Raw genomic sequence first — 27,580 nt, forward strand, 5'->3', positions numbered from 1 at the left:
CCCAAGCGTCGGCCGGGTGTGTCCGTACTGGCCTATGTGGCCACGAACCCATAGGAACGTCATGTTGCGGTCAGTGACCGAGTGTATCTTTGAAGTATCGTTTTGTGCAAATCACGTATTATGTTGGGGCACATCAGCACATTTCATCCGCCACTATCAGCAGCTGGGTGATATACTGCGACTCCAAGGCAGCTCTGTAGTGTATAGCGAACATGGGTATCCTTGGATCACTTGCGCCTGTGGTTGTGGATATACTAGAGGAACTAAGCCGTCTTCAGATCGGTGGGCACTGTGGTTGTGGATATACTAGAAGAACTAAGCCGTCTTCAGATCGGTGGGCACTCTATCTACTTCCAGTGGGTTCCAACACACTTCGGCATCCGCGGCAATGAAGCGGTTGACGAGGCTGCAGCAGCTGCGTATCACTCCCGATCAAGCGCGCGGATTACCCTCCCCAAAGGCGACAGGCGAACCTTCCTAAATGATGTGACGAGGCCTCTCGCACATGCGCAATGGTTTCGGGGCGTTCCATCGGGAGTTCTGATGCGTGAAGTGAACCCTGACTTTGGCTTCACCATGCCTTCTCGTGTGCCTCGCCATTTTGCGTCGCTGATGCACAGGCTTCGTCTCGGGGTTGCATTCACCCCCCATTTCAAGCATCTGATCGGCCGCTCCAACTCCATGCTCTGCTCTTGCTGTGTTGTTTTGGCGGATACCAAGCATGTCCTCCTCGACAGCCATCTTTACACCTCCCAAAGAGCAGGTCTACAATGTTAACCTGCAGTCGATCAAGGCCGCACCATTTGTTGACTAACACGTTGCAAACTATGAGGTACTTCTGGTTTCGTTTTGTTTTTCGTTTTACTTCATCTTTATCTGTGTGTGAATAAAGGCAGAGGGAGCGAGCTAAAAACGGCACGCTCATTCTGGAATGGATCACGGACTGGGTGGTTGCTCGGGCGAAATGTACGAAGCATATGACCGAGTTAATTCAACATAGGTTATGGGCCCAGAACTCGCTTCATATGTACTTTTGAACCGTGACTGAGTTGGGACGACTGCGACTACTCTACATCGGGATGACTTCCGAAGGTACAGCGAATGTTGGACCAAGTTACGTGGAAAAATTGGAAGGCAAGAATTATCCCATTTGGAGATTCAAGGTGAGCACGTACTTGAAGACGAAAGGATGGTGGTCAGTCATAACGACGGAACGGCCAGGAGAAGAGGCTGAGAGAACAAGATGGGACACGAAGGATATGGAGGCACTGAATGCCATAGTACAGACCTTGTCTTCGTCTCAAGCGGCATACGTAATCAATCAGACATCGGCGAAAGGAGTCTGGACGAAGTTGGAAGAGGTCAACAGAGGACGGATTCTAGAACGAAGATTGTTTTTGCGCCGGCAACTAAATGGAATTAAGTGGGAGAAAGGGGACAACGCTTCCCACTACATGCATCGGGTTGAGGCTATATCTGAAGAGCTGCGCACTTTGGGGGATTCCCTGGAAGAATCCGAAATTGCCTCAGTAGCGCTCCAGGGGTTGCCGAGAAGTTTTTACGGAGTTGCTCGAAGCTTCGACGTGTGCTCCATGGGAGAGGTCACACCAGAGCGAGTCAAATACGCACTCCTTCAAGAAGAATTGAGGCAGGGGACGACTCCCGAAGACTCAGCATGCAAAGCCAAGCTTGTGCATGACAAACCTGATCCCCAGAGCCGAGGTACCTTCCGGTGCTTTAATTGCGGAAGAGCAGGACACATGGCACGGGAGTGCTATACGAAGAAGGGTACAAGGCGTCACAGGGACACGCCGGGGCCAAGACCTCATCACGACACAGGACGCGCGCACGTGAACAAACCACGAGCAAGGATCGCGAAATCTGCAGCTAACACATGTTCAGATGAGAACGACCACAAGGAATTTGCTTTTGGTGCAACTGCAGCCTTTCACGGGAATCAAGGTGCGTCTCCAGAAAACTGCTATACTAGGTCGTGGTCCATCGACTCGGGAGCAAGCCACCACATGACGGGACAACAGGATTTCTTAACTGATTTTCGTGAGGAAGAACCAAGACAGGTCGTTATGGCCGACGGGAATGTCATTGATGCTCGCGGAGTCGGATGTGTCATTTTTAAGGTGCGAACAGAGCACAGTACGCTACCTTAAAGGCCAAGGATGTGCTCTACGTTCCAGGTCTGGCAGACAACCTCATCTCCGTCTCCAAACTGACCGAGAATGGAATCAAGCTGACGTTCGTGGGAAATAGTTGTACTGCATACCGAGGGAGCAGATTCGTTTTTTCCGGGTCAAGAAAAGGAGGCATCTACAGACTGCGAGCTTCCCCCCAATTCACAAGTAATGCTACGGTGAATTCAGCGAAAGCGGACTCCCTCCTTTGGCATCGTAGGATGTGTCATTTAAATTACGGTACCTTGACTCGCATGAGTAACCAAGGTCTGGTTCGAGGTTTGCCGAAACATCTACGTGCTGAGACTAAACCCTGTGAGAATTGCATCGCAAGCAAACAAACGAGGACATCGTTCAACACATCGGAAGCGCAACGAAGAGAAATACCCCTGGAATTGATCCATGTGGATCTCTGTGGACCGTTCCCGGTTCCATCCTTGGGAGGTAGTAACTATGTCCTGGCCATTACTGACGACTGCAGTAGAAGGGTCTCGGTACGATTCCTGCAACATAAACGGGAAGCAGGAGAGACTATTATCAACTTCATATGTCAAGCGGAAACGCAAACGGGTATGATTGTGAAGAGATTACGATCCGACAACGGTGGAGAGTTCCTTGGAAGGGAGCTGGAAAATTTTCTCACCAGAAAAGGAATCGTACATGAGAAGACTGTTCCTTATTCACCCGCGCAAAATGGTGTAGCAGAGCGCACCAACCGGACTCTCCTCGACACTGCAAGATCGCTACTCACAGAATCAGAGCTTCCGACTGCCTTCTGGGCGGAGGCACTGAACACGGCCGCTTATGTGAGAAACCGTTCGAGTAAGAAACTTCTCAACTGGAGAATACCGGAAGAGATCTTCACAGGACGTACCCTGTCGGTCTCATATTTCAGGACATTTGGTTGCCTAGCGTACGTTTCATCTTCGACTTCACATCGTACCAAGCTAGACAAAAGAGGAAAACCTGTCATATTCGTCGGGTATGCTGAAGATCGCAAGGGATATCGCTTTTATGACCCCGCTCTGTCGAAGGTCATCATCAGCCGTGACGTGGTCTTCCTGGAAGGCAAACAAGGATCAACCTTGCTAGATAGGGGAAAGGCCCCTACTCACTCTTACATGGATCTTGAATACCCACACGTGCCCACACGGGAAGTAAATGATTTATCGTCATCAGAAACGGATCAGTATCAAGAACTGCTCCACGACGTACCACGCGTAGATGCAGATGAGTTTCAGGAATCACAGCAGGAGAGCTCGAGCAGTGGCGAGACATCTTCGCACAATTCTAGTCATGAAACGGTACCACTTGCAGACGTGGGACAGCAAATCCCTCGCAGATCAACACGACTTCACAGGCCTCCGGATCGTCTACAGGTGGATCCCACCCAGAAGAGTTATTGCAACCAAGCGGACGTACATCTCACAGAACCGCGCAGCTATGAGGACGTCGTGTGTTCACCGCAAAAGCGAGATTGGGAATTGGCAATGGAAGAAGAAATACGATCTCACTGTGAAATGAACACATGGGAGCTGGTTCCTCGGGAACCTGGAATGAAAGTCGTTAAATCAAAGTGGGTGTACCGCATAAAAACAGGACCAACAGGAAACGTTGACAAATTTAAGGCAAGGCTCGTCGCCGTGGGGACGTCGCAAGTGTATGGGGTTGACTATTTTGAAACTTTCTCGCCTGTAGTCAAGTTAACAAGTCTCAGGACCTTGCTGGCTCTAGCAAACGAAGAGGGGATGGAAATGAGACAGCTCGATGTCAAGACGGCATACCTCCATGGACAACTCAGTGAGGAAGTCTATATGGAGCAACCTCCGGGGAGCCCCGAATGTCATTCAACCGTGTGCCGCCTGAAAAAAGCAATTTATGGTTTAAAACAAGCCGGACGTACTTGGTACAAAACACTCGATTCGATCCTCCGAAACCAAGGGTACACCAGACTGGAGTCTGACAACTGCGTCTATGTGCGGCAGACGGCATCTACGAGGATCATCTTGGGGGTTTATGTCGACGACATTCTCTTAATGGCCACTACCGAAAAGGACCTGAGGACGGCCATTATGGAGCTAGGAAAGAAGATCGCACTCAAGGATCTAGGTGAACCCAAGTACATTCTAGGAATCGAGATAGCACGTGACAAACACAAAAAGAACCTCTCTATCTGCCAAGAGAAGTATGTGAAAGAAATTCTCCAGCGATACCACATGGAGGACTGCAAGGCGGTAACAACACCCATGGAAAAGTATCAAAGCGAGGATCAGGTGTACGATCGCGCTCCGGAAAAAGAGGAAGATCGTCCGAATGTACCTTTTCCAAGCCTCGTAGGAAACTTGATGTACTTAGTACAGGGTACGCGCCCGGACATTGCTTACGCTACTCATTACCTGAGTCAGTTTAACAACTGTTTTCATCTCGGTCATTGGAAAATGGCAAAGAGAATCCTCCGTTACCTGCGTGGAACAAGTACAAGAGGAATAACCTACAAAGCATGCGGGGAACCAGTTATAGGATACTCCGACGCCAGCTGGAATGAATCGGCAACTGGACATTCGCGGCATGGATATGTATACACTTTATCTAGAGGGGCAATCAGCTGGAGATCGGTGAAACAACGAGCCGTGGCTCTATCCACTTGTGAAGCTGAATACGTCGGAATCACCGAAGCCCTTAAGGAGGGGAAGTGGCTTCAAGCTTTCATGGAGGAGCTGGATTTTCAGAAATACGGCGGACGTCCACTGGAAATTAAGAGTGATAACCAAGCTGCCATAAAGCTGATGGAAAACCCTGTTAATCACCCAAAGTCCAAGCACATAGCACTAAAGTACCTTTTTGCACGACATGAAATCGAAGAAGGTTTTTTTGTGATAACCTACTTACCAACGGAACAGATGATCGCGGACTACATGACTAAGCCCGTGAAGAACGCTCAGAACATCATGTGCTCTAAGGGATGTGGTCTATTGTGACTCATTGAATACAGTTAGACATAACATTAGTTTGTTCAACGTGCGAAGGGGAAGTGTTGACTAACACGTTGCAAACTATGAGGTACTTCTGGTTTCGTTTTGTTTTTCGTTTTACTTCATCTTTATCTGTGTGTGAATAAAGGCAGAGGGAGCGAGCTAAAAACGGCACGCTCATTCTGGAATGGATCACGGACTGGGTGGTTGCTCGGGCGAAATGTACGAAGCATATGACCGAGTTAATTCAACACCATTCACATTGGCAACCATTCTCGGCCCTTGGTCTACCCAGATCGACCATTGCAGAGCTGTTCAGTATTTCAAGATTTTTCTCCAGGACACTATTCTCCTCTCCACCCTATGATGTGCCTGCGTACCTGTGTGCTGTGTGTGTGTTTTTGTGTGCTGTGGTTTTGCCTACCGTTCTGATGTCTTACTGACTCCACTGACTATCGACCCTATTTAGCATCGTTCATCACCTCATGATCAGGACACATCTCATCCTGCCCATTGTGCCTTGGGGTAGTGGGCCGCACCTTCTGTGGGGAATTTCCTTACTCGATCATTATCATTAATTTATTTGTTGTTGTTTTTGGGGCGAGATGACATCAACTAATCTAAGGATACCTTCCTGTCCGTAAGGATGACCCACTCTTCGGGCATCGATGCGACAATATGCAGTACAGTGTCCGTAGAGGACACTGTAAAGGGGATTTTGGAAGCTTGCTCCGGGTCTTCATCCGACATGTTTAGAAGGACGCGCCATATTTCATAGGATCGCTGTATATTTGGCGACTTTGTCGGTGAACCGAGCTAATTTTTTGCTGAGAAGAGCTTGGCACTGTCTGTGTCTCATGAGGACCTTGACCCCATCTATTTTTACTCGTTGCTAGGATAACGCAGGCGCAGCAAAATTGGCTATCACGCAAAGTCGTCACCCAGGTACTGAGTTCACTTGGGGTCCCAAAAGCGAGGTTCTCTATACTGCTACAGACGCAACTGGAAACAGCGCTACCTGCTCCTTCACCGTCCTGATACAGCGTAAGCAATTCTTGCTTGTCAAAACATCAACACCAATATACTTCACCATTTGCAGCCTATCCGTGCGAATACTTCCCACCCCCAAAGAACGGCTACGTGTCTTGTGACTCTGAGTTTCAAAGGCAGGCCTGTACCGTCCAGTGCCACGAGGGCTATAAGTTCGTGTTTCCTCCGGAGCCTTTGTATAGGTGCAAACAAACCGCGAAAGGTGGAAATTGGACAACTGAAAGGAAACGGAAAACGATAAGGTTGCCATGGCCGGATTGCGCAGGTAAGTGATTCGAGAAACAAGGTTTCGCAAGATGTAGCTCTGCTACGACGTTACATCTCAATACTGGGATTTGTACCAATTAAGATAGTCCTTTTGGGACCCATTCACATTACCACGTCCGATTCATCTCCTGAAAAACGGATAGGTGCGGAAAAACTCTTTCTCGCTCGCCTGGTTGCTCGTTTCCATGAACATGAGCATCATCATCATCATCAACAACAACATCACCGTCCCAAATTGCAGCTGTTCATGTTTCTTGAGGGATCCATAGTAATTTAATGGGAAGACTGGTGGAGAAAAGAAAGCGCTGCACTCTTTGGCGCACAGCCACACGAAGGGCGGCCCCTGCGCTGTGACCGTACAGAATTCACGTGTGCGCAACGGCAAACTCGACCATAGGTTGCCATGGGGGCCCATGGCAACTTATGGTCGGGGTTGCCGTTGCCGGTTTACCCGTGTACAAACACGGTTTTCGGTGCAAACGCGTTCACTTCTTGCTGAAGTCGCTGTACTTTCTGGGGCGCATTTCTGAACCTCTGGCCGCGTTTTGCGCGACTTGTAGGTGGCGCATCTTAACTCCAACATGGCGGACGTATCTAGGTTGTAACTTAGTTTCGATTTCGAGATTACTGAACTGCAATGTTGATTCTCGATGCGTTGAAGGCGAACGAGTATTAAACGCTGCTCATATACTTCTGGCAGGCGTAACCGGGTTGTCCAAAAAGAAGGCTATACAGGGTGTCCCACCGAAAGAGGGCCAGGGGCTAAAAAAAAAAACGGAGTGCTTTACACAAATGCAACCAACTGTACGTGCGTGGCAGTTGTGTGGTCTATCCAAAAAATTTTTTTCATCGCCCCTTGTGAATTAATTAACGGTAATTAATTTTCCAACTTTTTAATCATCGGTTTTAGCTCTCAGATGTCAATGCGGAGGCTGTAGTAGATGTCGAAAGAGACACAACTGAAGTGGTTCGACGTCGCTATGGCTTGTGGTTTCGTTTTTTCCCGAGCTTAAAAGTCCGGCAATCCGGCACCCGCGCGCGACGATTCCAGCGCCCTCCGGCGTACATTGACTTTGATATTAGCACTTGCAAACTTTCCTGGGGCCACTTCACACAAGAGGAAGATATTACACCTGTTTCACGGCACACCTATCAGAGTGCACTGCAATCGTCGCGCGCGGGCGCCGAATTATGGGAAGCGCTCTGCGGTGCGCGCGGCTTCAGAAACCAATTTTTAAACCCGGGAAAAAACTAAACCCCAAGCCATAGTAACCTCGAACCACTTCAGTTGCGTCTTTTTCGACATGTACTACAACTTCCTCATTGACATCTGAGAGCTAAAACCGATAATTAAAAAGTTGGAAAATTAATTACTGCTAATTAATTGACAAGGGGCGATGAAAAATATATTTTTGGATAGACCACACAACAGCCAAGCACGTACAGTTGGTTCCATTTGTGTAGGTCACTCTGTTTTTTCATTAGCCCCTGGCCCTTTTTCGATGGGACACCCTGTACATTGTATTATTTGCGAAGTTCCGTCGTGTTTGATCAACCACACTTCGTGAAGGTGAATTTCACGTCTACTGGTTGCGAGGCCGAAATAACAAGCAGCGAGTGTCCTGTGCTGCAGGAATGTTGGAGACATGCAAGCACAGTTTACCTGTGCTGATGCTCTCTTACAGATAAGATCTTCTAAGTGTGTAGCGCGTGTACGAATGCAGTTTAGAATTTACAGGGTAATGTTGCTACATCCGTGTGTCACTGGTGCTCATGTTTTTATGGGAAACCTTTACGAAACCTCGCATTCTTTCTGCCTTCTTTCCCAAGTGATTTGACGCGATGACTCAAATGCACAGTTACAAAACTGACTAGGTATACGTTTTCGCGCTATTCCTTGCGCTTTATTGCACATAATGGCTACTCAAGTTTGAAAAACATTGTTCTATTTTGCCTAGACTAGGTTTTGCTTCCCTTTCTGACGTGAGTTGCACAGAAGTGTGCTTCAGAAGAAAAAAAAAAAAAGAAAAGAAAAAGAACGTTCATCAGAGTTGTAGGCAGTACCGCTCCAAGAGCTCTGACATACACTGCATTGCTCACTGCACTGCACTGCAAGAGCTCTGACACACATAAGCATTGCTGATGTAACAGGTTTGCTGATTTTGCGTCGCTCAATCCATCTCTTCAGAGGATGCATCAAAGTAGGCGGTATTCCATGTGTGGAAAGACGAAAACGTGGAAAGACAAACTGCTGTCCCCTCGGCGCGCATAGTCGCATTGTGGCACAGAACAAAAGTCGTTTGGTTTGCTGGTCGTTGTCTGCACTGTTTCCTTCATCCATGATTTCAACAGCAAAATACAGGTGCAGCTGAGCGACCCATGCGAAAAGCAGCAACTTCTCCGCAAGTGAACGCGGGGTCGGCCGTGTGTACCTGGATCGGGTTGGCCCGAGTTTCACCGCTGTGCGGCGTCGATTTGGCGAAAAACGCGAATAATGACGGCAAGCGGCAGTCGCACGAGAGCAGACACGTGAGCGCCACACCGCTGCCGTCGCCGTTTCGAAATCGGCGCACCGAGGGCTTCTTTGTACTGTTTTCGGACACGACAACGCGCATTCCAGCCCGCTCGGAAAGTCGGATTTGCTTTTTGTCTACTTATAACGACACGGAACCTGTATAAATTTAAAGGCACGACGTAAATATATCTCGCTCACGTACGTATTTGCCAATTTTCTTTTCGCGGTGACGGGTAGGTTGCGGTTTTGTGCTGTGTTTGACTTGTGTTTGTTTGCGCCGCTGACGCCGCCGCTACCGGTGGTAAAACCGGCATGACGCCGCTGCCGGTCAAAGTTCCATCCGCGCACACATGAGACTTCGTCGACCGCATGTTGTTTGGTTTTCAACGTGCAGCTCAACAGATATTGCATGTCAACCTGGGTTAGCACCGATATGGTGGGTGCCGTGTAGGTGTAAAACGACGCCAGTCAGCGCCACCGTGCCGCGAGATTTAATAAAGCTGGCACGAATGGAGATCCAAGGCGAAGTATTGGCATTAGCATTGTGTTTGGTTACAGGTTGAAGCGTTACTGCTGTGTACGTGGTATATACTCCTAACGGGAAGAAAATGCATATAAAAAAATCTACTAGCTCACTACTATTGGATCAACGCTGTTTATCTCGCAGGAGATTTTGCCAGGTCTTCTGAGCATTTTGATCAAATTTCAATATCGAGAAATTTAATTTTCTCAATTGAACTCCGAAATTTGCCAAGTAAACCTCGCGTTCTTTTTTTTTTTTGACGGGAACAGAAAGCAGCAGCCGGATTTCCGCCTTCTATGGGATAATACATTCACTATTACAACGGTAAATAGCCGCCAAAAAAGATTGCGATAAGCTTCGCTTGGAGACGCGCAAATTGCCGGCCGCGTAAAGTCACTGAATTGGGAAAGTACCGCCATCCTCTGATCTTTGCCGCCCCGACCTTGGAACAACAATGGCGGCCGTAGCATACCAACAAATGCAGCGGCCGCCATTGTTGTTCCAAGGTCGCGTCGGGAAAGGGAAAGCATGGCGCTGTTTCCCTAATCCAGTGACTTTACGGCCACGCTCAGATCTCCGGAAGAACCCATGCGAGGAGGCCATACCTGCCCATTCACTTTCGTTATCCAACCTTCTGCTGATAACGCCAGCATGGTTGGAACGAAAGTTATCTGAAAGAAGAGCATGGAGGAAACAGGAAGGGGCGGGAAGGGGCGCTGCATCTTGCATTAATTTGACGGAGAAATGAGCAGCGCCGACCCACCACATGTGGCAAAGGCCCTCACTCTCGACACGCTACGCCGCCCACACCAAGGTCTTCACTGACGGCTCCGTCAGTCATCAACAGAAGTCATGTACTGCAGCTTTCCACATCCCTGAACTGAATATCTCGTGGCATGCCCGCATCATCGGTTATGTCTCCTCGACCACCGCCGAGCTCATTGCACTCAACGAAGCGCTCAAGGCCATTGAGCATTTCCCACCAAAATTCCTTGTATTCCTCACGGACTCATGAACGGCCATCACCCGCATCCATTTCCCTGGAAGAACCGACATATTGGTTTGGCACATCAGGAAGAAACTCGATTTCCTCATTGAACAAAGCTGCATCGTACACCTGCAGTGGATTCCTTCCCATGTGGGGATCTCTGGGAACGAAAAGGCTGACCAGCTAGCAGCCGAGGCGCATTCCCTGCCCCCTACCGTTCGAGCTCCTCCCTGCCCCAACTCAACGAGACAGGCCATTACGGAATACATTGCTTTCTGTCCCCGTCTGGCCATCAACACCGGGGATGATGTCTGCCCTCCTTGTCCCGCAAGAGGCCCTCCCAGACAAAAGGCAACAGTACTTCAACGCCTCCGAACTGGATCGGCTTTCACTCCTGCCTTCCTACACCACTTAAGGAGGATCGACAGCCGTCGATCGACCTGTCGCCAAGCAGCGCAAGACACGGGACGCGTTACTCACTTTTCTCGAGGCCACTGCCTCCTGGCTACCCTGTGATCTCACAGCTGACTCACAGTCGCATGGTTTTAACTCTCCCTTTCCTCTCCCTTTCTTTCTAACTTTTTAACTCACCAATCCCCATTCCCCCGTGAGAGTGAACCCTGCCGTCAGTAGTGTACCAGGCTAACCTCACTCTCCTTTCCCATTTAATCGACATTCCGCCACCACAACCAGCAGCGCCGACAATTTCGGCAAAGCGAAGCGACGTCTTTCGGCATATTTTTGCCAGCTATTACTAGAGCCCTGCTCAGCCCAGAGCAGTACGGAATGCATTTGACAATAGTGGGAAGTAAATCCGACGTGGGCTTTCTGTTTCTGTTAAGAAAAAAAAAAAAGAAAAAGAAGAAGACCTGAGGCTGCATGTCTTACCAAATTACAGAGATAATTGGGAAAAATCTATTTCACACGAACTGAATTTGACTAAAGGTCTCACAAGTAATGACAAACAATCCCTCGAGATAGCTAGCGTTGACCCCATAATTCCGGACAAATCGATTTGTTTAATACGATTTTTTTTCCACGTTAGGTGAAACACCCTGCATATGAAGTAGCAGGTGGGCCGGTTCGTCTCTTTTGGTCATTGTTCCTTTCGCCGCTGCACCACGAAGCGTGGTAACACTAATGAAAATCAAAGTACATCCGCATCAATGTTCTCAAAATAATTTTCGGCCGGTATCGTTCATTTGGGTTCTAAACAAAAATCGATGTGATTGCCGTCCCCTGTGCCAAGCCTCAGACAACGACTAAGAAATAACATTCTTTACAGTTGCGCAGCAGTCCAACAAAACTTCAGTCCAGGTGGTTTCTACAGTGGCAGCGGCTTCTTGTAACATCGACGATGCGAAACTACAAGCTATCAAGCAACAATTTATCAATAAACTGAAAAGATCACCACTGACGGCGAAGCTGATCTGTGGAGCGGTAGACGCATGTACTGTAGAAAAGGTGCATATCGACTGCAACTCTTCGGCACCTACAGCAGCAGCTGGCAGGAGGTTTAGAAGAGACATGGGACAATCAGTTGGAGGACTCTCACGTACAATCTCAAAACGAGCCGTCGATATCCTGGAAAAAGTGAGCCAAGAAGAAAAAGACGTTCCTTTGGACCCTCAACTGAAAGCAGAACTGACCATCTCTTTCTCTGTGAATCTCCCTACCGATATCGACACAAAAACTCTGGTGGAGGAATGTGAGGTAAGCTGGAAACATGTACTGAGAAGACTTTCTTGATATTATTCAACGGGCACAGAGAGGGTTCTAGAAAAAGAGTTAATAGGAGTAGATATTAGGATTACATCCTTGTGATGCACATTCGCACAAAAAGTATGAGCGCACAATCCTGGTGTGGGAGCGAGTTTTTAGTCTCGCGGGCCATAGAGTCCCTTTCCCTCCGGTTGGCAGTCTGTGACGTCATTCTTCCGCCCAATAGTGAGACGCTTTCTTTTTGCTGTCTCTAGTATCGCAGGTATATTTGGAGCCTCCCATATTGCGTGTTACATAGGGCGGTCGACCGGTCACCAAACTGGCAGACGACTCTTGGCAGCCCTTAAAAGTGCTTGGATGATCTGACGTCACAACACGCCAGAAGCAGCTAGGAAAGATCGCGGCCGCTGCGCGCACTCTTGTAAACTAGACGTCTCAGGAAATGCGCGCTTCCCACAGTAAATATTTTGCGTGACAGTTCCTGAAATAGTATGTTCATGTCACGTGATAAAGAAATATGTGTTCGAGGTACATTCCATGCTCCTTTAATGTGTAGTTATGTTACCTTCATCAGACAATTATGTCATTGCCAGAATAGACGCTACCATGTGTTTTGCCCTGCACAGATATGCAAGAACGATACTGTTGTTCATCCCAGCAACGCAGAGGCCACAGCGCTTGTGAACGCAGTGGAATCTGCTGTATTGGAAGCGGTCGATACTGCAATACGCGAGGAACTCCCGGATGCGGTCATAATCAGCGCGGAGGGAACCATAGAGTCAGAGTGTAGCCAAGGGCAGGTTTCCAACGCTTTGAACTGCGGTAAGTGCAGTACGGATGTTTTTATGTTAGGAGGAAAACACACTGATCTTACACAGACCCACAACATAGAGAAACATCATGCTACTGGTTTCAGGACTACACCTATGTACGGCACCTTTCAAAGCCAGAGTACAGAGCTACTACATAGGCAGGGGTAGATTGCGTTGTGCAGTCAGTCAACATGCATATCACCAGTTAGTTGCGGGGCCTGCTGCTTGAAACGTAATCGGTAGTTGAAGGTTTTATGCATAAAGAAATAAGAGGAGCTTAACGTATCTTATCCAAAGACACGTTTCACTCTACTCGCCCTACGTTCTGCCTCGAGAAACAAGCCACACACGCGCACCATAGCACCATTTTGCTTCGTTTCACCATAGGTCACGTTCCCGACGTCACGGTTCACTAGATGCAGCATTCCACACGGAATATAGGTAAAGCCTTGGATAAGGTCTTTTGGCAGGTTGCCACAGTTGCAACAGGAAAAAGCTACATACCTATACAGGGAAAATGCGGAGCAAAAGGAAAAGTGAAACGCTTGTCATTAGAGGAACAAAAAGACTGAAATGAGTCTTAGAAAAAGCCAGACAGCTGCTGGATTCGTCAGCTCAGTGCCTTGTCGTCCGGCCCTCATTATTCCCCAAGCACTGGACGTTGTCTTATTTTTAATGGGTTCGAACCCATAGCAACCTAAAGTTGGCACACTCATAACTAACGATTCAAAGCAATATTACTGCATGAATTCGTCCTTATGGGGCGACTTGAACTCATAATTTGTCTGGTTTGGCATCGCGTCTCTTCCATTCAAAAACCACTTTCGTTGTTCCGGGCGGGCCGCCAGCCAGGGTTCTCTGCTTTCGAAGTCCAAAGTCGTACAACAAAGCACGCGCTGCTGTGCGTATGATAATCAATCGGCCTTCAACTATGTCGATTGATTGATTTTTAAAAGAAAAAATGCAGATGTTAGTCACGAGTCACTCGGCACTGGCTGCTCCAGGACGCGTCATTAAGAAAGGGAAAGAAAGGGAAATTACACAAAACTCGACGTTTGCAACGGAATGGAAACAGAATAAATGAGAACATCACCACCTAGCTTGGCACCAAAAGCGAAATCTCAATGCACAAAAACAAAGAGCGTCACAACCTGTCAGAGAGGTCCGTCGAGACGAGAAATTGCACAAGGGCGCGCATGGCACGTATGAGCTGATTTGCTGGCCAGCACCCAAGAACCTTTTCGGTGGAGTGTGGCCGATTATCCAGGCGGGACAGGGACGACATAAGGGTACAACGGTGTGCACTGTACCTCCTGCAGTCTTGGAGTATATGATCCACGTCCTCAACTACATCAAACAGACCGCAGTTGGGGGACGGGACCATGCCGAGCTTAAACAAAAGTCGTCCACTGTATGGCACGTTGAGGCGAAGCCTGTAGATGAGCGACGTGATGGGTCGAGGAAGCGCTGACGGCATATAAAAACTGAGATCTGGTTCCACCTTGCGCAGGAACGACGTAGAAGGGACACTGCTGCGCCAGTGTGCGCTGCACAGACGTCTCTTACTTCATTTCCATGGTGGCGGTGGTAGGCATGGTGGCAGTGGTGGCTTGTACCCGGGATGAGATGAGATGGGATGAAAGGATGAAGCTTGAACGTTGATAAGTAAATAGGTCCAATCGGGATTAGCAGGGAGTTCTTTGTGCAGGGAGTAGGCGCCTGGAACCAGACGCAGATCCAGCCTTTGCGCTGAGTTTTCCTGAAGGACACACACACACACGCACACATAAACGAGATGATGATTTGTGGTTCCTGAAGGAGGTGGGCCAGTAGGCTACGAGTTTTCGAGTATCTTTCGGTGAAAGAGCCTAGGGTTGTAGAATATCATCGAGCATATCATTTTTGCCGAACCCAAGCTATTTCTCATGCTCCTCATTGTATGCACGACAATCCCTCAGGATGCTTTTGATACTTCCGGGTTTCTGACAGTGACTGTAATTACAGTTGTCCATGGGGCCAATCTTGAATAATTACAACTTAGTGAAAGCCGATCCCCTTCGCAGCCTATTGAGCATGGTTTGTATGTTCCGGGGCAGACCTTTCATGGGAAAATCTAAACAATGATTTCGCGGAATGTCCTTCAAGTAGGTCACTGAGAACCATTTGTCTCAGGTGACGTCAGCTTACCACGAAGAGCCGCGTGTTTTTTGCTTTGGGTGCCACTGCAAAATTTCTTACGTACTAGCGTTCTTGCATACGACATACGTACGTTTGGTCAGCGATAACAAAGGAGCACTGAGACTATTATTTACCAGATTCAATACAGTTAGTAGCAAAGTCAAATTATTACCCAATTTCCGGATACTTGCGTACCACTACGAATCAGCTTCCCATTCGATGACTCTCCAAACAGTGAACTGCCCTGTCGGAACATATTACGTCAACTCAACCACGTGCCTTCCATGCCCCATTGGAAGCTATGCCGACAGCGAGGCCGCCCTCTCCTGTTCTCAGTGTCCAGACGGCAGATCGACATTGAGAGAAAAATCCAGCTCGCCTTCAGATTGTAAAGGTAAGTATCAGGACGCATTAGGATAGTGCGTGGGATATTCCGTTCGAAAGAAACTCACTTTCTCTAGGCCTGTGCCCACCTGGACACTACTCCAGCAGCGGGAGAGAGCCCTGCGTCGTGTGTCCAGAGGGTGAATACCAGGAACTACATGGACAATCCGAGTGCTTAAAATGTCCTGAAGGCCTCACTACTGCCTCGTGGGCGTCCACATCGGGAAAGAACTGCACTGGTAAAGTTGCATTTCATTACAGCATCTCTAGCACGCTTGCTTACTTGGCCTACTTGACGCAGATGAAACGAGCTGTGAAACCCTAGCTCTCTCAGTCTCTCTCTCATGGTGATAGTTAAATAAAATGCTAGACCCAGGGGTATTTTATGAGGTCGCGTGCCGCATTGTGCGTCTCAGTCATTGCTGCAGCATAACTGTCGAAACAGCTCAAAAGGCTCCATAATTTTAGTACTAGCATTTTCGTACCTTTCGTAAAATATGAGGAGCTAGCAAACGGTTTATTATTGCGTTAGCATTAACAGTGTCAAAATGGAAAAAGTGTTATGTATGTACGTGTGTGTGTATGAGATGGTGAAGCCGCACCGAGACAGCGGTATCAGTGGACATTAAAGAGGGTAAATGTAAATGGAGGTAAATGATTTGAAATTGAAGTCGTCGAAGGCAATTAAAGGGCAAGAGGTAAAACTAACTGAAGGTAATTAGAGATAATTAAAGGCAATTAAAGCAAGAAAGTTGAGTTCAAAGGTAATAAATAGAATAGATATGTAAATAAGAAAAACATGAAATGAAATCAAAGGTTACCGAAGGCACCCGCAGGTTACCTTTGTCAATTAAATGTAATTAACGTCAATTAAAGGGAAACAGAGTAAATAAAACAAGTAAACGTGATTAAAGCGAATTAAATGAATTTCGCTGCCGTTAACACAGTGTACACGGGCTGACGGAGGAGGAACTACCGGTTTATTTGCCCACCGCATGCATTAAAACATTGATCCATGTTGGTGTCACGAAATACATTCTGCTCTTCTGTCATTTTGACGCGTCTATCGCATCTAGCAGAAGCCTAAAGAAGACGTGTACTTTTGTAATAATTGGGAGTAGATTTACACGTAAGGTGAATCAGCCTATCTGTGTGGCGTCATGCTGCACGTGCCGCAGGGTAGGACTGTAGATAATTTCGACCACCTGGGCTCCTTTCACGTCCGCCACAAATATACGACACACGGTGCTGGAAGCGATGTTAAGACATTAGCATTCAGTGTTAAGGTGCATTGGGCTCGATCAGTACTTGGGAGGAAGACGTGCACATTTAACTACTTGGTCACTCTCTTCAGCGTACTGCAATTGCCTGGTATGAATGAACACTCCATGTCATATACAATCATCTTCCACAGGTTCATGCCCACCTGGAACGTTCTCACGGTCAGGTTTGCGTCCGTGCTCCCTATGCCCAAAAGGAACATACCAGGCAAAGGGCGGGCAGACGGACTGTCTGCAATGCCCAGTCGGTGAAAGCACATATACTTCTGCTTCTACGTCCGAATCAGACTGTTTTGGTAAGACATTTGTTGCAGTAGATCTCCGCGCAAGCTTCTCGGTTTCTTTCCCGTGATCAGCTAAGTGCCACGCATGTCTGCCTTGCAGTTCTAAACCTCTGTGAGCGACTCCAACCGTGTGCAGAAGGAGCATCGTGCGTGGATTCAACTCATTCGTATTCATGTGAATGCCGCGACGGTCTCGAAGGCGCCGACTGCAGTATTAACATCGACGACTGTGAAGCTGACGTGTGTCTAAATGGAGGAAGGTGCATCGATGGGGTTGACAACGTCACCTGTGAATGTGCAAAGGGATATGGTGGGCTGTCGTGCGAGGTGAATGTTGATGACTGTGACCCAAGTAAGTACGTCATGAAGTAAATTTTAAGTACCTCCTAATTCCTCCTATTCGCCATTTGTGACTGACCCAAGATGTACTACAGCCATTATACATAAAAAGTGTGAAGTCCATCCGCTCCTGGTAGTTTCGATGGTGACTGCGACACACTTCTCGTTAACGGACGCAATTTCGCCTGTGCTTGAAATTGTTCTTGTCGGTTCGCATGAGATTCTAGAGTTTGTGTCTTTCTGCAAAATTCATTTTCAGATCCATGTGCACACGGCGGAACATGCATCGACGGGGTCAACAGCTTTGCTTGCAAGTGTGCAGAGGGTTTCACTGGCAAGAGGTGCGAGCGCATTTTCCGAAATTGCATAAACAAGCCATGTCAGAATGGAGGAACCTGCTTCGACTCCGCTCAAGTACGTGCGTTCGCAAACATAATGGATTGTGTAGCTATCAATGTAATTCCATAAGCCAACGTACATGACAATTTTTCACCGCAGGGCTTTCGTTGCTGCTGTCCGGAAGAATTCACGGGAAAGACGTGCGAATTCCGCTACGACCCCTGCTTCGATAAACCCTGTCAACATGGAGGACAGTGCGAAGTGCCTGAACACAGCCCCGATAGCTTTCAGTGTATCTGCACCTACGGATATACTGGAGAGAACTGCGAGACAAATATCGACGACTGCGCATCTGACCCTTGTCTTAATGGAGGAACTTGTGTCGATGGTGTAGCGTCGTACACGTGTCAATGTCCTGAGCTATTTGAGGGACAGTCGTGCGAAACTGGTAAGCAAGGAGAAGGTTCTTAAGATGAACTACCGGTGAGAAATTCTCATTGGGAGGAACGAAGCGACAGCAGGGTTACCAGATCAAACCCTGAAGTGTCGCCAAAGCGCACGACATAGCTACACAGGAATCTCAGATATAGCGCAAACCAGTATACGAAGAGTAGCGGTAAAGTACCCCAGCCATAGCCCAAGTATCTGCGCCACTCAGAAAGTAGTCAAATCTGAAAACCATGAACAACGGTTGCATTATTGCCTCGCAGTGTTGAGGCAATAATGCACATGGTACAAGGCACACAGCCATGTTGGCGGTAGAATGAAGCAGATGAATATCTGATCCCACAGGGGGGACAGGAAGACGTAAATGGACTGACTACTATGAGTATCTTCATGCTCATAAAGGGGAGGGAGATGTTATTGTTCCGTACGTTAACCGTGCATTGGTCATCTCCTCCTCCAAACCAATGTTTGAAGCTTCTCAGCGCAAAAGTACTTGCAGTCGATGTGCGCAATTATTAAATCAAACAGCCAGAGGTTATGCTGAAAGTGCGCATGATGCGCGATTGGTACCCACTATAAACGAACGCACAGTCGATTTGTCTTATGATCTCATAAGGTTGCAATGGACTTTAAAGGGACTATCGCATCAGGGAACGTGTATATGAGACCTATTCTGTAACGTTCGGCACCTCTTCACAGTCTACTTGGCCAAGTTTCTCTTGCGGAAACAGCTTGCATATTAAACAAACCAGATTTAAAGACTCGCACTCCCTCTGCAGCTGAGGAATCCCCAGCGATAGTAACGCCACATGATGACATGAGCCAGAGCCACGACTGGGAGCACAGCGCGGGCGATTGTCACCGAGCTCCTCTGCTTCGTGTTCGCACCGCAATATACTAAGTGAAAAGACCTTGATAAATACGCCGACTTTCGCTTACCAGGGTCAGTTCTGACTTCTGATAGGACCATGTCGCGTAAAGTATAATGTTACGTTCCTGCCCGTACGAACACGTCTGACGCTAACCCATTCCAGTGACATTCCACAAGCCAGTCACAAACCCCTCGCGACCTACAGACTGCTCGCCCGCGCTCCCCTGTCACCAAAAGCTGTCCGACCGCTCCCTGATTGGAATTGGACGTGCCAAAGCACGCTCGCTGATTGGTCTTGTGCGAATGACGTCTTCTCCGGTTTCCGGAGAAGAAATTCCGGCGTACTCACAACATCCAGCGTCTGCTCCTGCCATGCATTACATAAAATTGCACAGACTATTCCATTAACACTCGCCGGACTATCGGTGTTATTGTCGGTGATAAACGAGGAGTAAAACGGCACAAAAGTTTCGGAGTCGATTGGAATGGAGGCGACAGTCCCTTTAAGCAAGCTCTTTGGTGTATGTTTATGATTAACAAATAATTGTGACGTTTACCTACATTCCTTGCAGCTGTGGTTCCTGTACCATACAGACTAAATTTCCCCAATGGCTACGTGTCAGATTACTCAAGAATTACCGTGGGCCGCAACCTGCGTGCTTTGACTCTGTCCTTCTTTATGAGGACGTCACAGAAAGACAAACGCGGGACGCCTGTCTCGTACGCCTTCAAGCATTCTGGACTCAACAAGATTTTGGACAACGCGTTCACCTTGTCTGATCCCAACAGACTGCTCCTGTACTTCTACCAGAACAGCACGGACACGGGGATTGCAGCAAAGTATGCCTTATAGTTTACAGCTGCTTTCGTGGTAAAGACTGAACGGAAAACTCCGCTTCAAAATACTTATTGGGATAAGACGCATGAGCTTCCCCAGCAACTGTGTGACTTAGGTCACCACAGTTAACTGACAAAAGCTTCTACGGGTCGTGTTTCCTTTTTTCTTTTTCCACAACCACATAGCAGCAAACCGCAAAGCCAACCTTGTTCCGATTTCCTGGGCAATTCATACGGTTCATTTTCATGGAAAATTCCGATTGTCACGGGATTTCGTTAGACCATGTTCTAAGAAGAGCCTCTCTAAATCCACTGAAATAGATATCATTTGCGCGCAGATATGCGTTGTCTCTCAATTGGTGTCTAAACCTCTCTTATCTGAAATGCAGCGACAACCGCTGGCACCATTGCGCTTTAACGTGGAGCAGCGAGACTGGTGTATGGGTGTTTTATTGGGACGGAGCAAAAAAAGCCAGTGATAACAGCTCTGCTTCCAAAGGGAGCTACATGTTCAAGGGGGAAGTGGTCCTCGGACAGGATCAGGATTCGGTCGGAGGTGGCTTCAGTGGACTCGAATCTTTCGCAGGCGACATCGCAGAAGTAAGTGCATGTCCAACTCCAAAGCTCCAGTGCCGAATTTACAGCAATCTTACGTAAGCCATTCTGTACCTGGATAGCTCAACGTATGGGACTATTCTATGTCCGAGGACGATGTACGGAAATTGGGATCGACATGCGGTCTCATCGGGAATGTTGTTGCGTGGTACAAAGTAAGGAACTCCATCGACGGCAACGTTACAGTCGTTGAAGGGCCTCCCGACACCTGTTCAGGTGCGGTGACGTTTCTTTTGCTCCATTCATGTCACGGTCAGAAAAAAATCACGATTCAATGTATGGTCTTATGCAGGATACAACTGCTCGACGTCCTCCTGTCACTGCTCGGCCCTGTCCGTTGTTGAACGTAAGACGTTGCTTTTGAGATTGGAAAATTGGGCCATTCGTAGGCATGTTCGTAGGCAGGCGCTGCCACGACCTATGACTTTTCAACCTCAGTTAAGATGAAATTTTTCTGGTTATGTACAGGAAGCATGTGCGACAGAACCGTAGATGCATGCAGTTCCAACCCTTGCAAGCACAATCAAGTATGCGCGGAATTAGATGGCGGGAAAGGGCTTTGCAAGTGCGACGGATACGAAGGAAGACACTGCGAATTCGGTGAGCGCAGAGTTTGGTATAGGATCATGCAGGTTGAGTCGTCTTGTCACCTAACATGGATACTTCTTCCTGTCGTCATTATTGCAGACATCGACGAGTGTGTCACAGGAGAGCATGCGTGTTCCCATATATGCGTCAACAGTTTGGGGTCCTACAAGTGCAAGTGTCCACAGGGCATGGCTCTCAACTTGGACAATAAGACATGCGTAGGTACGTGCTAGTTATTAAATAACACACGTTGCACAAAACGAATAAGCATCATTCCGAAAGTCCGCCATTATTGGTGGGATATTCACGAGGGGAGTTTCAAACAGTCTGTTACGACGGGGCCACAGACGACCCGAATCCCAACTATCGCCCAAATGGGTCTCCCATTTTTTGCTCAAAGTTAAACCCCTGAAAACAAAACAGATTGTCACAGCGTTCCTACACTCTTAAAAATGAGGGGGTGGAGTGTCGAGGTAGCTTGCCGTTATTGGCCGCACTCAAGTGGGCATCGTCACGACTATAGCCAAAAAAAAAAAAAGAAAAGGGGGAGAGGACGATTGACGATTGAGTGACGATTGACGATTTCAAAGTGAGTTGACGATTTCAAAGTGATGCATACGCAGGATGACCGATACTGATGGGACGGAGGCACACTGTAGATGAGAGGTGCACTAGAGTGGTCTTTCCGCGAGGCCCGTTTCTTGAAGAAAGCGCACGAGGCCGCGAGTTTTTTAAAGTCGTTCCGCATAAGAACCTTCGGGGAAGATGACTTCCGTCAGTATGCCAGACCTGACGTGGGGAAGATGAGTTTCCCGCATAATATGGTATGCACGGCATTCTGTCAGGATATGCGCGATAGTCCCCGGATGATTACAGTGATCGCAACTGAAGCCCTCCCTGGAGCCGATCCTGAACAGTTGCGAGTTCGTGAACACAGATCCCGTGCGTAATCGATGGAGCATTGTCTGCATAACACGGGAAAGATCTTTCGTGGGAAGAGAGGGTCAGTGATTCTGCATGATGTCCTGTATGCCAGGCTGACACACCTCTCTTAAAAATGAACTTCACCGCATAGGACGCTCCTCACCAACCATAATCTCGAATGGTATGGTTATCTGCCCTGATTTTTTGAAAACGGGAGGCGTACGTCTTTTTTGTGACAATTATGAACGGCATAAGTGTCACAAAAGAGGCGTACGCCTCCCGTTTTCAACAAATCAGGGCAGATAACGATACGATGATTGGCTAGGAGCGTGCTATGCGGTGAAGTTCATTTCTAAGACTGTAAATGAAGCGACCAACGCGCCACACACTCAGATGTCGTGATGTCCTTGATCATGCTCACGACAGCGTCGACATCGCCGTCATCATCGTCGTCGATGGTGTCGCACGTTCATCCACTGTGTCTGTTTAATGGATGAAATACACCAAGAGAATGAGAAATAGACTGAGAGCCGTTCCGACCTAGTTGCCCCCTCTCCCCTTCAACCAAACCACACGCTCTTAAAAATGAACTTCACCCCATAGCACGCTCTTAGCCAGCCATGATCTCGAATGATATCGTTATCTGACCCGATTTGTTGAAAACGTTGTTTCCATCAAATCGGGGCAGATAGCGATATCATTCGAGATGATGGTTGGCTAAGAGCGTGCTATGCGGTGAAGTTCATTTTTAAGAGTGCATGCCTTCCCCTATTTGGTGTTCCTGCCTTTATCTGTCAGGAAAACCTGACAGATAAAGGTACGTGATTTGGCACAAACGGGGGAAGAGGCAGCTATGGCAGGAGTACTCTTCATGCATTAAACAGTGCTTGAAACTAATAACAGTTCGAGTCTTTCCGTCGCGGGACAACTGCGATCATGAGCCACATGCGATCATGACGCCACAGTGGTTGGGTCTGTGGATTAATTTTGCCCACCCAAGGGTTCTTTAACGTGCGCCGAAATCTCGACACAGGGCACACCACATTTAACGTCCCTCGCGGAAGACTGCGTGTCTGAGCAACATGTATAACCTTTCACCAAGTTGCCACAGTCGTCGGCCTGGTTTGAACCCGCGATCTTGGGATCAGCAGGCGGACACGCTACCTCCCTGTTATTACTAGTGAGCTTTAGTATAACGTACGCTGTCGCCTTTGTGTACGTAAGGGATAGCGTTGGTCTGTTCAGTCTGTTCATGTCAAGTAAACGAAGTCGTTTGCAACAACATACTTTCGATTTTCTATCACAGATGCGTCGTATTGTATCCAAGGGGACTTCGCGTATCTGGTAAGGATGATTTTTTTTACATATTTGGGATACAGTGGTAAGAGAATTAGTGCAGGCAATCTGACGTGCACATGTTTTCTGTCAGTACTATAGGAGTATAAGGGGATATGGAACGACGTACGACATTAATACCACCACATTTTGTTGTTAGCATAACAGTCGTATCTGGTATAAAAGTTGTGAATGCGGTTGTATTTGGATTTTTTGATTTATTTATGCATACAGAATTGTATTTTGGAAGAGGTCCCATAGAAGATGAAGGTTGAAGATAAACATGTGGGAAATGCGCGGTCCCATACAAAATCTACGAACTACAGCGCAGTCTGAAGAGGTCCACGCTCATAGCAAACTTCAGCAGCAAACTCATACCACAACAGTCTATGCGAAACATGCCGGCTAGGGTAATGCAGTGCCCGAACAAACAACGGAATAGGCGATACCGAAGGCTAGGGAGGCACAACAGGGAGGGGTAGTGAAATATTCATCTCACTGCATCACATAGCACTACATGGTAGAGAAGGACAATGGACATATTTTCGTTACCGTTTCCATTTTCGTTACTGCTATATTTTCGTTTCCGTTATGAGTTTCTGATACCAACCTTTCAATTTCGTTGCCGCTACGTTTTCATTACTGTTTCCGGTAACGGAACGGCTGTTACAGAGCTGCGGAAGGGCATCCCTATCTCTGTCAGCTCCCGGTTTTGCCTAAATGCTGCAGTGGTGTCACGCGCACACACTACACTAGTGGTTCCCAAACTGTGCGTCGCGGAGCGGTCCACAGATTTAAAAAAAAAAGCCACGCCGTGTCCGCTATTCTGCGCTACCAGGAAGCCCGTGGCAGCAGACTCGAAGGTTTCCTATAAATGGGCGGGGTACGCGACGCTTCCGATGCATCATGCCGGCTCGCTTTCATGCCTGCTTTCACTTGCAAAGGTGGGGCAGTTTGGGAACCACTGCACTACACCAGTGATATTACGTAGTTGGCATGCGCACATATAGCAAGATAACAAAGCATTGTCTACGGTCAGCTCTGAGTTCAGTAACACAAGATGGGCGTGACCTTCATCCAATGTCGCATTCATAGGCAGACGATACTGCCATAGCCACGGTGAAATGAAAAAAGTAAACAAGAAATGAATACATCAAACTCGTAGGCGTTCATCCTCGTGCTGTCGTGGAGTAGAGCGCGTGGAGTCTATGTTGCGTAAGTCTCATGGAGTTACGAGAACTGGGACGAGTAGGTAAGCGAGGCATGCACCCTGGAGATCCAATATTGCGCTTTGTGTCCGTGCTCTCGTGTAGTATTTAGAGCATTACAGGGAATGGGGTCATCAAAATGGGATGACACCCGAATGCGAAAGCGCCAACCGCATGAGGCGTTTCTCCAGCGTTTATCGAGCGTGAAGCCAAGGCGTCGTCGAACAATAACAACAACAACAACAACTTTATTTCAGGATGAGGGGTGGGGAGTTTCTTCGCCGGGGGCGATACTCTACCCCAGTGCTGGAGGAGAAGCGGGGAATGAAGTAATGGGTCCCGTTACAATGAGGATCGAAGTCCTGTGGCGTCCAAAAAGGCGAAGAGAGCCTTGAGGGAAGAGCGTTGGTGAGGTGGATACGGTCAGGGGCCATGCAATTTTGTGAGGGAGGGGTGGTGGGAGTCTAGCTCGTTGAGGGAGGCGGAGAGTACGGAGCGGGAAGGGTGGTACTGTGGGCAATGGAGAAGAATGTGCTCGGGATCTTCAACAGCGCCGCAGTGGAACAATAGGCGCGCGACGCTCCCCTCGAAGTCCGAGGCGAATAGATAATTCAGGGTTTGGCGACGGAAGAGGCGGGGACGACGCGCGCAAGTGGCCAATCGGGGATTAACCTCGGGATAGGTTCATCCGGTCGCGCAAATTTTCGGGAGCCCCCATAAATAGCGGCACGCGGAATTGCCCAGACCGCTGTTCGGCCACGGCGATCGGCAGAAGAACAGAAGTTTGTTGCCGATGTTAAAAACGCAATTCTTGTGTGAGTGTCCAACATACAAAACACAAGAAGAAGTGTGCGGCAGCTTGATGAAGATGGCAACCGGAATGCCGAGTTCGCTAAGACGGCGTCCCGCACACTTTTGTCCATCGCTGTACAACCAAAAGCGTCGCCCTCCTATGTAGGTACAGGTGATGCCGGATAGTACTTAGTTTTAGGAGCAGCTCGGCAGAACTGTTAATCAAACCTCGCATTGTACTCGAAATGTGCCTGAGCATTCTGCGCAACGCATGATAGATGTATTGCCTCGTTGGGCTACCGAATTACTCCGTACCACAAGCGGTGGACTTCTCTATGTAGAACATTTTCCCTGTTATAGTAACCTCATATCGCGCTATACAGAACGTATGACGATCCTTCCAAGAAACATACACTCTTCGCAGGACGGAGACACATGGAAACAAAACTGTCAGCAGTGTACATGTGAAAAAGGCTTCATCACTTGCTCTACACCCCTGTGCCAGGATGTGATTTGCCCACAGGTAATCATCCCTGAACACCGATACAATAGTGTCGCATCCGTTCTGAATTACCCTATGTTTCCTGCTCTAGGGACAAATGGTTGAGCACAATCCAGGTGAATGCTGTCCTTCTTGTGCTGAAGGTAACACACTCTCATTTACTCCGGGCACCGGAGTGTCTACCACCAGTGGTCCGGTGAACGTAGGTCGCAGCATGAGCCTCGATTCCGGATCGGCCAATATTTGAAACAGAAACTGTTCTTCTATACTGGGCTCTGTCCTCCTTTCGGAACAGTTTCTGTTGGAAATATAGACAGCTCCTGACCTAAAGTTCACTGAAACGCGCGCGCCGGATCTTTATGAGTAACAGCTTATAGCCGACCACATGAAGTGCAGTAAAAGAATATAAGAGCGGGCGGCGGCACGGTTACCGGGGCAACGACCGTCATTTCTTGCATCGCTTCGTCCAAAACTCGGTGAACCTATATGCGTCCGTCGCTTTTGAAAGGGCATGTGTCGAATCTCGGACGGACGCCTTGAAACGCAATAGTGCGGACTAGGCTTTAGCTGTCAGAACTGGAGATAAACTTTATGAAACTGTTGGTAGGCGCCGTGCTATAACGCATGCAACTTTTAGGCAGTAAACTGTCTTTTCTACAATTATTTCCATTTATCTTTCCCCAGAGCCTTCGCAGTGCCAACTGTTTACCAACGGAACCCTAATCACGTTTGATCAGCTCGTGGTACCATTCCTGGGAAGGAAAGTTTACACGCTGTTCCAGGACTGTGTTAATGGAGACTTCACCGGATACCTGGATGCAAGATTTAACCCCAGATCAGTTCGGTTCTATATCCACTGTCTGTCCGTGACGATTTACGATAACAAAACTGTCCTGGTCAACAACAACGCTGTAACCTTACCGTATCGAGAGACCTCGATCGTGAAAATAATTGAAGTGGAGAATCACACTGTCCAAGTGCAAACGCATCACGGTGTCCTTTTGCAACTGAAGACAAATGGATCGTTTTTGGTGTCGGCGCCAAAGAAGCTGTCCATGCACATGTGCGGCCTGTGCGGAAATATGAACGGAGACCAGTCGGATGACCTGCAGACCAGAAATTATATACCAGCAAAGACGGTTGATGTAAGCATGCAGAACGCTATTTGTCGTACCACTTGTGTATAAGTACGCAGCTACAGAGATTTGCTCTTGACGGGAATAGCACAAAATGGTACCAGTGCTCTGATGGTTTGAGCATTCAGATATCGCGTGAATTTCCCAGGCTTTTCTTTTGTTTTAATAGAAGCCCTAGGACTTCTTTCAGAACATGCTGCAACAGAAGGTATCCGTGAAAAGGCCTTTGCACATTACTGCCCAACAAAATATGTCCGTCTAACGGTCCTATAGCAAGGCATACTTGCTTCCTCTCAAGTGTAATTGCAGTGTACTTATCATTCGATGCGTTTTACCGTGTTATCGCTTGCTGGCGCTCTATGTCTACTTCGCTTTTATGCATAATGACGACATAGTGAGAAAAATCTTTTGGTGTTCAAATTCACGTTAGATACGGTGCAATGCAAACAGTGGAAGAGTCTAGAAATCTCTTAAGGTGTAGAT

The 27,580-nt window shown here is 48.0% G+C and overlaps 1 protein-coding gene across 2 annotated transcripts in view; it reads left to right on the plus strand.

Moving 5' to 3' along the window:
* Nucleotides 1-27,580, plus strand: part of LOC135394648 (sushi, von Willebrand factor type A, EGF and pentraxin domain-containing protein 1-like) — a 72,808-nt gene that overhangs the window by 40,322 nt on the left and 4,906 nt on the right. Inside the window, exons 11-30 of one of the 2 annotated variants that reach the window (XM_064625489.1) lie at nucleotides 6,058-6,205; nucleotides 6,261-6,476; nucleotides 11,790-12,217; nucleotides 12,853-13,048; nucleotides 15,452-15,610; nucleotides 15,678-15,839; nucleotides 17,015-17,176; nucleotides 17,265-17,516; nucleotides 17,763-17,917; nucleotides 18,002-18,290; nucleotides 19,733-20,000; nucleotides 20,387-20,597; nucleotides 20,675-20,828; nucleotides 20,905-20,958; nucleotides 21,081-21,212; nucleotides 21,300-21,422; nucleotides 23,431-23,468; nucleotides 25,884-25,982; nucleotides 26,053-26,104; nucleotides 26,646-27,106. In XM_064625489.1, coding sequence (XP_064481559.1) covers nucleotides 6,058-6,205; nucleotides 6,261-6,476; nucleotides 11,790-12,217; nucleotides 12,853-13,048; nucleotides 15,452-15,610; nucleotides 15,678-15,839; nucleotides 17,015-17,176; nucleotides 17,265-17,516; nucleotides 17,763-17,917; nucleotides 18,002-18,290; nucleotides 19,733-20,000; nucleotides 20,387-20,597; nucleotides 20,675-20,828; nucleotides 20,905-20,958; nucleotides 21,081-21,212; nucleotides 21,300-21,422; nucleotides 23,431-23,468; nucleotides 25,884-25,982; nucleotides 26,053-26,104; nucleotides 26,646-27,106 — 3,759 coding nt within the window. The remainder of the gene's footprint in view (nucleotides 1-6,057; nucleotides 6,206-6,260; nucleotides 6,477-11,789; nucleotides 12,218-12,852; nucleotides 13,049-15,451; nucleotides 15,611-15,677; nucleotides 15,840-17,014; nucleotides 17,177-17,264; nucleotides 17,517-17,762; nucleotides 17,918-18,001; nucleotides 18,291-19,732; nucleotides 20,001-20,386; nucleotides 20,598-20,674; nucleotides 20,829-20,904; nucleotides 20,959-21,080; nucleotides 21,213-21,299; nucleotides 21,423-23,430; nucleotides 23,469-25,883; nucleotides 25,983-26,052; nucleotides 26,105-26,645; nucleotides 27,107-27,580) is intronic. The other variant, XM_064625490.1, reaches the window with a different exon arrangement.

The sequence above is a fragment of the Ornithodoros turicata genome, chromosome 5 (assembly GCF_037126465.1).
Source record: "Ornithodoros turicata isolate Travis chromosome 5, ASM3712646v1, whole genome shotgun sequence".
In the NCBI taxonomy this organism is placed as follows: Eukaryota; Metazoa; Arthropoda; class Arachnida; order Ixodida; family Argasidae; genus Ornithodoros; species Ornithodoros turicata.